We start from the raw sequence: 12060 nt of genomic DNA on the forward strand, positions 1-12060 counted from the left end.
AAATAAAGAACCCCTAAAAATCAATAATAAAAAGACAACTCAGTTTTTAAGATAGGGAAAAGACTTAAACAGGAACTTCACAAAAGAGGATATCCAAATGACCAACAAACATATGGAAAGGTTGTCATATCATTATTCATCAGGGAATGCAGAATAATACCATGGTACCTACCCAAACGACAAACTGGAATGCTCATACATTTCTGGAAGGAACAGTATATGGATCAACCACATAAAAACTATTCAATATTTTCTTAAGTTAGTCATTATCATCCTATGACCTAGCAATTCCACTCCTAGGTATATGCCCAAGAGAAGTGAGTACTTGTGCCCACCAAAAGACAGGTACAAAAATGTTTGTAACATCTTCATGTATAATAGCTTCAAAGTGGAAACAATGTAAATGTATGACTATAGGAGAACAAATAAATACCCTGTTCTATAGTCACAAAATGAAATACCTCAAACGATGGAAAGAAAATTATACACAAAACTTGGATGAATCTCAGACATTAAGTGGAACAAAAGAAGCCAGAACACAATAGCTAATACTGTATGAAGTTTACATGAGGCTTAAGACCAGGCATAACTGATCTATGGTTAAGAGAAATCAGCAAGATCATCTCAGGTGAGAAGAGGGGAGGCAGGTATTGACTGGGAAGATGCAAGAGGACCTTATGAAAGGATGGAACTGTCCTAGGGGCACCTGGGTGGCTCAGTCAGTTGAGCGTCCAACTCTTGATTTCAGCTCAGGTCATGATCTCAGGATCGTGGGATCAAGCCCTATGCTGGGCTCCACACTGAGCCGGGTGTCTGCTTGTCCCTCTCCATTTATTCGTTCCCTGCTCTCTCTCTCTCTGTCTCTCTCTCTCATATAAATAAATTAATTAAATATCTTTTTTTAAAAAGGATAGAACTGTTCTATGTCTTGATTTGGGTGGTGACTGCATAGATGCACACACATGTGAAAATTTCTTATGCTGTAACCTTCATATTTATGCATTTCAACAAATGTAACTTGAACTTCAACCAGCAATTCTGGCATCAGCCTCCACCTGAATGTAGTCATATAAGGAACTCAATGTAGAACCACCTGATAAGCCTAACACTTAGACCATTAGAGATAATAACGGAAAAAATGGGGGCGCCTGGGGGGCTCAGTCGGTTAAGCCCCTGACTTCGGCTCAGGTCATGATCCCAGGGTCCTGGGATCAAGCCTCACATCAGGCTCCCTGCTCAGCAGGGAGCCTGCTTCTCCCTTCCCTGCTACCTCTGCTTGTGCTCCCTCTCCTGCTGTGTCTCTCTCTGTCCAATAAATGAATAAAATCTTTAAGGAAAAGAAAAGGAAAGGAAAGGGCCATTTTAAGCAACTAAGCTTTGGGACACTCTGTTACGTTTCAATAGACAACCAGAACAGAATCTGCACCAGATGTAGGTGCTGCTATAATAGAAACCTAAAATATGCAGCCTTGACTTTGGAGCCAGATGGTGGGCGGGAGCTGGAAGGCTAGAGACTCTCTGTGAGGACTTGGAAGGACAGTGAGGAAAATACATTGGAGGATGAAGAAAAGGGACTCTTGTTATGTGGTGCCAGAAAATGGGTAACATTATCACCCGAGGTGATAAAAAAACAGAAAAACTACCCAAAGAATTCATGGACTATAGCTGGGATGTGTCTAGGCAGAAAGAAGAAAGGGACAACTGACTTCTTATGGCTGCCTATGACAAAATATAAGAGAGACGTAAACTAAATAGGGCACTATTACGATTTTGAGAGGGAATATCAAAATGCCAGGACCTGCTGGATTCAAAAATGAAACTATTGCATCTTTAGACTCAACAGCAAAAGACTCACAGGGTAAGAAAGGCTTGTCACAACCAATAAAGCAGGACCTAGGGTAAAGCTCTTTTTTTTTTTTATTTATTTGACAGAGAGAGATCACAAGTAGATAGAGAGGCAGGCAGAGAGAGAGAGGGAAGCAGGCTCCCTGCCGAGCAGAGAGCCCCATGCGGGACTCTCTTGAGGGTATGGCTGTGTGTCACTTGTGAAGACCTCAGGATGATCCACGTGACAGCTGGTAAGGCTTCTGAGAGTCTTCAGACTGTCCTTGGTAGACTCTGTCACCTAGACAATAAGACTTTTAAAAATTTTTTTATTTTAAGATTTCTTTTGAGAGAGAAAGTGCATATGAGCTGGAGGCAAAGGGAGGGAGAATCCAAAACAGACTCTGCACTGACCCCAGGGCCCAAGGTGGGGCTCGGTCTCACAACTTCAAGATCATGACATGAGCCAAAACCATAAGTCAGACGCTTAACCGACTGAGCCACCCAAGTGCCCCAAACATTAAGGCTTTCAAGAATCTTGAGTGTACTGGGGCACCTGGGTGGCTCAGTGGGTTAAAGCCTCTGCCTTTGGCTCTGGTCATGATCCCAGGGTCCTGGGATCAAGCTCCACACTGGGTTCTCAGTTCAGCGGGGAGCCTGCATCACCCCCCCTTCTGCCTACAGGTGACCTCTGTCTGTCAAATAAATAAATAAAATCTTAAAAAAAAAAGAATCTTAAGTGTACTGTTTTACATCAACCTCACAGGCAGGCTTAGGTAGAGAACGATATGGCTCATAAAGAGACACGGGTGTGATTTTCACCTAAGTGTTGACTATAATTGTATAGAAAAGATCGCATGAAGCTTTTAAAGGAATTGTACTGGCTTAGACTAAAAGGGACAGAGACAGCACACAATGAATGAGGGCTTGGAACCCCTAAACGCCTACCAAAAGAAACAGATTAAGAATATTGAGAAAGCTACACAGAGGTCTACATGGGCTATTTCTCATGGTAAAGGAAGGATGATGCAAAGGTCAGAACCACAACCCATGCAGAGAAAAATGTCCTAACCAAAGTGCATTTTCTGACCAGGGAGAAAGAACGAGTACGTTGTGAGAATTTCTGCAGATCGGTGACTACTACTCTTCCCCAACCCTTTTTGAATGGCAGTATGTACTGCATCCTGTTTGTCTGCCATTATTTTGTAATGTGGGGGTGGGGGGAGGTGGCCCACAGATAATTTTCCCTTTAGTTCGCAGATCTCACAATGAGCAGGACCGCACTTGGCGATCTGTACTTTGCTCCTGAGGAGCCTCACCTGTACCCAGACCTGATTCAGATGACATGTTATTAGATGTTGGACCAACGCAGTAATCGGATGAGATCTGGAACAGTTTGCGACCCAGTAGAACACATTTGAAGAGCAGAATTGACTCTCCTCCAGGCTTTCGGAGCTGAGGAGACCAGACTGTCAACTGGAAACCCTACAGGGTCATGCCCTAGAAATACCGATGAAGAAGAGATACACTGTGTTTTATCAAAACAGAAGCCCAGCCCTAACTCAGCTCATCTTTAACTGGATCAAACAATTAGTCTTCAGTCTTGGCAGGAGGTTAATGCTCTCCTAGGAGATGACATTATCTACAGCCTTTGAAGTTCTTTTTATATACGGTATTTAGATATAATAAAAAATTACTAAATATGGGAAAAGACAAGACCATATGGAAGAGAAAAAACAGGTAAAATCCCTGAATGTTTTTGTTGTTGTTGTTGTTGTTTTGTTTTGTTTGCATGTAAAGGCCAACTTCTTCAGACAAACATATCTGGAAATTCAGAGTCCTCAGCCTCATCTGTGTCTGCCAAAAATTCTTACTCTGAAATTCAGGAAACCACTCTTTCTCACAAGTGCCCTTACCTTAGCATAACAGACAACTGGGGTTGTGAATTTAAATGACTTTACAATTCTGCAGCCCGTACAATCAAGCCTCGGGTCTAATCATCAGCCACGTGTCTTGCATCTATAGAGATAAGAGATTCCTTTCAGGCCACCATAGAGGTTTTCTGTTTATTCTCCACACACTCAGCCCCTAACCTCGAGAGTTCAAGGTGCTAAGGGCTGTGTTGATTCTCCACAAAGACAGCCCATCTGAAATAGCAGTTGTGATGGCCATCACCATCTGCTCAAGTCCCGGATGATCTTCAGTGATTCTTCAAGGCCCTCTTGCCTACCATGGCTTCACCCTGGCTAATCCCTACTGGAAGGTATGTAGCCCAGGTTATAGAGTCCACAGAACTTAGCCTCCAGGGACACAGCACGAGAAGAGAAGGAAGAAAAACGGGACTGGTGAGGTGGACAGAGAATAACCAGCTCACACCACTAACCTTTTCTCAGGAAGTTACTGAAGAAAGTGCTTCCCCAGATGAGAGGGATAAGGGAGGAAGAGGAAGATGTGGGATGAGGAAAGAGGAGAATGAACATAGCAGAGACGTGAAGGGAGTTGCGAGACATGAGGAAAGCAAGTCCTAAGATGTCAGTTGGCAAGAATCCCTGTAGCAAGTTAATTCTAGAACAAGATGACCACATTTTGAAAATTACTGAGACATTACCTGGATCATCAGAAAACACTTGTAAGGAGTTTTGCAGTTTTGAGGAAAAGTTTGAAGATGAATAAGTGATAAGAACTAAATAAGTTAGTGATATAAAACTGAGTAAGTGAAAATTTTAGATAATTATTAATTACAGGAAAGACAAAAAACATGCAAAAAAGGAAACATAATCATAATAGTCTACATGGATCACCTTTGAACAGAATCTATAGTTCAAATGATATAAACTGAAACTTTCTAATCTATAAACTTTATTATAAGAAGGTATTTTACACAGTCGTCTTTACCCTTGGCTCCAGATGGAGGTGCCAAGTCACCTGGGAGTCACACCACGGACAATGGAGAGGGACCATGGGCCATATTTTGAGAAGCAACCCTTCATCATTTAGCATTGTGTACCAGTTAGACACTTCCTCCTTACTTTTCCTTCACAGGGAGTTCCATGCTTAGCCTAATAATGCTTATCTCTGTATTGTTCATGTTCTAGAAACTTCCGTGGATGGGAGATGCAATTATTGAAATCCCAAGAATGCATTTTATCTAGGGAATATAGAATTTATCTCAATTTTTTCTGAGGCTCAACCCAGTATTTCTCTTCTAGGTTCAAAACTGTTATTAATATTACTAAACTAAAGTTAATGAAAATTCTTGGCCATCTTACTATGAAAGAAAAATAGTAAAATGTAAAATGGGACTGAATAAGAAAAACATTTTAAAAGTTAACTTACTCGTATGAAATCCATAAGTGTATTATAAATGAAGGCTCCTCTGGGAAGAAAAAAGCAGCTTCCAGGACTCAAATCATGGAAAAAGAAAAGTTCTTGTTCCTAGATTAAAACAATAAATGCATCTCAAATCTCACTGCCATTGATCAATAGTTACTATACGTATGTGACATGCTAGGAATAACTTAAATTTCCATCTTCTAATGACTGACTTCCCGAAGCCGCCTGAAGCACATATAAAATCACAATTTGTATTTATGGTTAGTTAGCTTTTCATTCACCTTTTATTTACTGCTGATTTCTGACTGGGCACCTGGGAGCGTGGACCTCGTGGGCAGAGAACATGGCACAAAGTTCAGAAAAGATCACCTCGGGAGGTGGGCTCTACCTGGTGGGGATTATCACGGCTGTCACCACTGAACACCTGCCCCATGCTGCCACTGCCACCCAGAGTCAGTCCTCACATCAGCCCTGCAAGGGCTTCCGAGGAAGAGACGAGCACAGGGAGTCCCGGAAGCAGATACCCGGGCCCCTACATAACACAGCTCCTAAATGGCCCGATGGAGACTGGTCTGCCTGCTCTCAAATCTCCTTTTCTTTCTGCCCTGTTCCCCAAATACAAAGGATGTTATCAAGGACATACAACTTTTTAAAAACACTATTATTGTTTCATGGTAAGAATGAGAGAAGGGTGTAATTTCTAAATTTAACAGAAGACATGGGAAGGCAAGAGGTGAGAAGACATTTAGGGGATTAGCATGCAAGAACCCAACAGCAAACTCAACTCAGAGTGCTAGGAAAAACAGAAGACTGGGCAAGAGAAGAAGAGACACCGAACAACTTAATCAGAGGCCAACAAAGAAAATCCCCATCCTGCTGGTGACTAGGACATGCAGGTACCTTTCCAATCTTCCTGTGATCTCGGTTCTTGGCTTCCTCTTGGGACTTTTCCCAGGTCTTCATCATCTTGTTATCAGGGAAGGAAATCCCGTAGATCCTCTGCAGTGTTTCCATTTGGGGATTTCCCTCCCAATACGTTGAGGAATTCTACACATCCAACAGGATTTAGGTAAGCATACCAAACATTTGGTGATAAATAAACCTGCTTTTAAACATGTGCATAATTTTCCCTGACATCATCCATGTAGCTTCACTTAAAGATGACTTTTATTACCCCTGGAAAGACTTTGAAATGCAGTCTAATTAAACCTGCCCAGCCCAAATCCATCAGAAAATGATTTGAGTCCGCTGTCTATCGTAGGAATAGCAAGTGTGGGAGTAGGGGAAGACCGGCAAGGCCAAGAGTAACCGTACCACCAAAAGGAGAAGCAGCGGAGGAAGGGGGACGGGATGATCCAGTCAAGTGTTCTTGTTCACTTACGGTGACTCGAGAAAACAATATCTTAACATCTATAAATCTATATGTCTTAACTATTTTATATCTATATATTTTATCTATATGCAGAACAATATCTTAACATATCATATGAAAAACAAAGGCAAAGTAAGGTTAGATAGTAAAAAATTAACAGCTACTTGTAAGGTACCAATTATCAAAAATGTAAAAATTATAGTATTTTTAGAAGCTTATGTAAAAAATTAAATAATGAAGTATTTTACAATACTGCAATGTTTGGATTATAAAAGATATGATTGAAATTCCTCATTATCCGGGTCATCTTAGGTTTGCTGTATTAAACAAAAATCCTTACCTTGAAAATTTTTATGGTTTTAATTTTTCCAGTGTGTCTTACATGGGGGCCTTTGCAGAGGTCAATTAGCGGACCGCACCTATAATGAAATATTTCAGACATGCCCAGGTAACAGTTATAGCTTTATGGATCATTCATTACAAACTGTGTTTTCATGTTTAAAGTGAACGATCTCACTTATTTATACATCTTGGGTCAATTTTTAATTTGGGAAAAACTTAAAATAAATTTATTTATTTATTTATTTGACAGAGATCACAAGTAGGCAGAGAGGCAGGCAGAGAGAGAGAGGAGGAAGCAGGCTCCCTGCCGAGCAGAGAGCCCGATGAGGGGCTCGATCCCAGGACGCTGGGATCATAACCTGAGCCGAAGGCAGAGGCTTTAACCCACTGAGCCACCCAGGTGCCCCAATAAAATTAATTTTTAATTTAGGATAAAGAGGCAATTTATCTAGCCTTAGATCCCAGTATTCCCTTCTCTGCTCAAATTCAAAAGTTACAGGGCTCCTAGGTAGCTCAGTTGGTTAAGCAACTGTCTTCAGCTCAGGTCATGATCCTGGAGTCCAGGGATCAAGTCCTGCATCTGGCTCCCAGCTCCACAGGGAGTCTGCTTCTCCCTCTGACCTTCTCCCCTCTCATGCTCTCTCTCACTGTCTATCTCTCAAGTAAGTAAATATAATCTTTAAAAAAATTCAAAAGTTACATAATCTTCTGAAAGTAACTATACCATAAAGACCCCACTTTTCATTGTCATATCCCAAGGCTCTTAAAAACCTTCCACTTTCATAAAATCAAAAAGTTATTCCCCTACTCTACACTAACTTTCAAAACCAAAATTACCTACAATTTATACAAAATGCACTTACTTGATATCTTCCTCTAAAAATAAACTTCCTCAAACCCACAGAAGGTACCCCAACAAGAGTGAACCATGATGCAGACTCTGGGCTCTCTGTGACTGTGACGTGTCCATCATATGAAGGTCCATCACTTGTAACTAATGTGTCAGTCTGCGGGGGGTGTTGAGAGTGGGTGAGGCTGTGCATGTGTGAGGAAGGGGTACAGGAGAAATTGCTGTGTCTTCTCCATTTTGCTGTAGACCTAAACCTGTTCTTAAAAATCAGGTCTGGGGTGCCTGGGTGGCTCAGTCAATGAAGCCTCTGCCTTCTGCTCAGGTCATGATCTGAGGGTCCTGGGATCAAGCCCTGCATCAGGCTCCCTGCTCAGCAGGGAGTCTGCTTTTCCCTCCCTCCCTCCTTCTGCTCCCCTCCCCTGCATGAGTGTGCATTCTCTTTCCGTCTCTCTCAAATAAATAAATAAAATCTTTTTAAAAAATCAGAACCTTCTTACACTGTTGGTGGGAATGCAAGTTGGTGCAGCCAATTTGGAGAACAGTGTGGAGATTCCTGAAGAAATTAAAAATAGAGCTTCCCTATGACCCCAAATGGCACTACTGGGTATTTACCCCAAAGATACTGATGTAGTGAAAAGAAGGGCCATCTGTACCCCAGTGTTCATAGCAGCAATGGCCATAGTCGCCAAACTGTGGAAAGAGCCAAGATGCCCTTCAACAGACAAATGGATAAAGAAGATGTGGTCCATATATACAATGGAGTATTATGCCTCCATCAGAAAGGATGAATACCCAACTTTTGTATCAACATGGACGGAACTAAGGGAGATTATGCTGAGTGAAATAAGTCAAGCAGAGAGAGTCAATTATATGGTTTCACTTACTTGTGGAGCATAAGGAATAACATGGAGGACATGGGGAGATGGAGAGGAGAAGGGAGTTGGGGGAGATTGGAGGGGGAGAAAAACCATGAGAGACTGTGGACTCTGAAAAACAATCTGAGGATTTTGGGGGGGTGGGGGTTGAGTGAGCCTGGTGGTGGGTATTATGGAGGGCACGTATTGCATGGAGCACTGGGTCTGGTGCATAAACAGTGAATTTTGGAACACTGAAAAAAAATTAAATTAACTTAAATTAAAAAAAAGAAAATTTGAGGAAATATATAAAGGAAAAAAATCAGGGCTGTTTAAAAAGTAAATAAATAAATTTCAGAGTGTTCTATTTGCATTTAGGCCCTCTGGCATTATGACAAAATGCTTAATTGTCTTTTGGTTTACTAAAACAGAATACTGACTTACAGTGCAACTCTCGGGCCAAAGTTTCAAAGTGGTGTCAAAGATGACACCACCATTAAAACACTTGGTGGCGCTCCTGCGTAGCTCAGTTGGTTAATTGTCTGACTCTTGAATTTTGGCTTAGGTCATGATCTCCGGGCCGAGTGATCAAGCCCAGCATCATGTGCTGGGCATGGAACCTACTTAAGATTCTCTCCCTCTCCCTCTGTCCCCTCCTCACTGGTGGCGTATGCCCTCTCTCTCTCTCTCTTTCAAAAACAAAACACAACAAACAAAAAAAACCAAAAGGCACCTAATACTGTTGCTGGGAATTCACTCGTACCTCTAACAAACAAGGACCCCCAAACCTTAATAAGCAGACTTTTTTTCCAAGAACAGAAACATTTAAAATACAAATGACACAGTATTTATACATCTGTATAACAGTCAGAGGGGAGGTCCTTAAAAATCAATTAATTTAAGGAAAATTTAATAAAGAGAGTTGTTCCTTAACTATTGCAACCAATTTTAAATATTTTTAAAGTTCACTGCTTAAAAAGTTAAAAATAACAATGAATACATAGAGGGACTGGTTTATTCACCAAAGTGAAATAAGCTTTAAAGATGAAAGTATCATTTCTTTGAATGACCAGGCTGTATTGTTCTCTGTCCAAAATGGAAGTGGTAAACCAACACTCAGAGGAATGGAAGGAATGCCTAATTAGCACAAAAGACTTCAATACTCTAATCTTTAAATAACTCTATAGAAAGAAAAGCAATTTATTTTCCAAAAATTAAACTGGCAGAATAAGAAGTGCCAGTGTTGACCTAAGTAAGGCTCAAAAAAATAACGAAAAAGGCTCAAGTATTAGAAGCCAGAATTTTAAAACAGCATATCTTTTCTATTTCTTCATGTATCTTTAAGCTTTAAGATGCGTATTCTAACATTAATTTGAATTACAGGTAATGAATAATAAAACCTTATCAGGTCATTGGAGAATGGAAAAAATAAGGCAAGCAGGTATCTATCCTGTTTCAATGTCAAAGGGCAATGAGTTCATATTATAATGCAAGAAATGCCCTGTGCATAGCTTTGCTTAGAGGGGAGATGACTTGACTTACAGCACAATTAATCCCCAGAACCATAAATACTTGACTGTGGAAAGTAAATGCCCTTAGGAGGATAGCTTTGATTTCAATTACATAGACATCAGATCTTCTAAGATGGGACCGTGAAGGTCACAGAAGCAGCCAGCAGGCCAGAACACACAGACGTGGGGACAGCAATTACCTGTTAGGTAGCTTTAAAAAAAATGCATGAATAAAAAAGGGGCTCAGAGGTTAAAGGAACAGAACTAAGTCATGGTGGTACTGACTTCACTTGCCTCTTCCTACCATTTGGTTTGCCTTTGGTTCCCAAAACACATTGTCTTTCATTATGTTTCATCATAAACATCCGGCTAATGCATGAAAGTTAATGCTCTTGGACTCCAGGAAACGGGGAGTGTGGGAGAGTCAGAAAAATCACTGTGGGATAAAGATGGCCTCAACAACTCTCGCTGCCACATTAATAAGAATATGGGAGGACAAAACAAAATTCCTTTCCTTAACAGCCCCCACTAAAATGCAAGGCACTGGGCAAACACAGTGTCACCCACACGGGGAAAGGTGTCATCACCACTAACGTCCAGGAAACAAAAATTCAGGGTTTAACAACAGCCTGATAAATACAAACGAAGAGGGAGTGATTTCCCTTTGCTAATAACATTTTGGAGTCCCAAACCCAAGTAGCACATCAACCATGAGAATTTACAAATACACCACCCACCCAAAGACCAACTGCTTCTACTTCTCACACCTTCAAGTTTACCACGAGCAGTGCTTAAAATTGACACACATTTTACCTGTAAACTGTCGTAGTTGGCGTGTTCACTTTCTCATTCAGGATGCGGCACTTGAATTTATTATACTACAAAGAAAAATATATTTGCATATTATTATTAAAATATTTAAATGGGAAGAAAAAATTTTACTTTCTTCAACAGACACTAAATGGGTGTCTACTGTGTTGTAGCTGCTGAGACCCAAGAAATACCATGAGCTCACAGCTGAGAGCTACAGTGTCCAAACCAGGAGCCACGAGCCTGAGTGGCTACGCAGCACTCTCAACAGAGCCAGTCTGAAATGAGATGAGCTTAAGTGCGAAACACAAGGGATTTCTTATTGTGAAAGACAGGATGTAAAATAACTTATTACGTACTTTGATGTCGGTCACAGATTGAAGTGATATTTTTGATATAATGAGCTAAAAAATGTTATAAAAATTAACCCCACTAATCTTTTGCTGTTAGAATGTGGCTACCAGAAAATTTAAGATTATATATGTGGCTCAGATTTGTAGATCACATTACATTTTTATTTTTAAAATTTTTTATTTAAATTTAATTAGCCAACAACATATAGTACATTATTATCACATTATATTTTTACTGAACAGCACTGTTCTAGAAGGTTCTGATTTTTTTCATCTCATTTCCAAAATGTATTTCTTTTAAGTTTTTATTTAAATTTCAGTTAGTAGTTTTGGGTGTACAATATAGTGATTCATCACTTCCAAACATCACTTCCATACATAATCCCCATCACCTATTTCACCCATCCCCCCACCCACCTCCCCTCTGGTAACCATCAGTTTGTTCTCTGTAGTTAAGAGTGCTTCTTGGGTTGCCTCTCTCTCTCTCTTTTATTCTCCCTTTGTTCATTTGTTTTGTTTCTTAAATTCCACATATGAGTGAAACCATTCATTTGCCTTTCTCTGACTTATTTAGCTCAATCTATGCCTTCCTAAGAAATATTCCATTCTTTTTTACAGCTGAATAATACTCCATTGTAGGTATATAAACCACATATTCTCTATCTGTTCATCAGTTGATAGATACTTGGGTTGTTTCCATATTTTGGCTATTGTAGATAATGGTGCTATAAACACTAGGATGCATGCAACCTTTTGAATTAGTATTTTTTGTGTACTCTGGGTAAACACCTAGTAGTGTGATTGCTGGATC

At 40.4% G+C, this 12060-nt stretch overlaps 1 protein-coding gene across 1 annotated transcript in view; it reads right to left on the bottom strand.

The window, feature by feature from the left end:
* Positions 1-12060, bottom strand: part of TARS3 (threonyl-tRNA synthetase 3) — a 64072-nt gene that overhangs the window by 33487 nt on the left and 18525 nt on the right. The window contains exons 7-10 of the mRNA XM_046009745.1: positions 10900-10964; positions 6870-6948; positions 6058-6204; positions 5161-5259 (exon numbers count right to left, since the gene is read on the bottom strand). Coding sequence (XP_045865701.1) covers positions 5161-5259; positions 6058-6204; positions 6870-6948; positions 10900-10964 — 390 coding nt within the window. The remainder of the gene's footprint in view (positions 1-5160; positions 5260-6057; positions 6205-6869; positions 6949-10899; positions 10965-12060) is intronic.

Source organism: Meles meles, chromosome 6 (assembly GCF_922984935.1).
Source record: "Meles meles chromosome 6, mMelMel3.1 paternal haplotype, whole genome shotgun sequence".
NCBI classification, from domain to species: Eukaryota; Metazoa; Chordata; class Mammalia; order Carnivora; family Mustelidae; genus Meles; species Meles meles.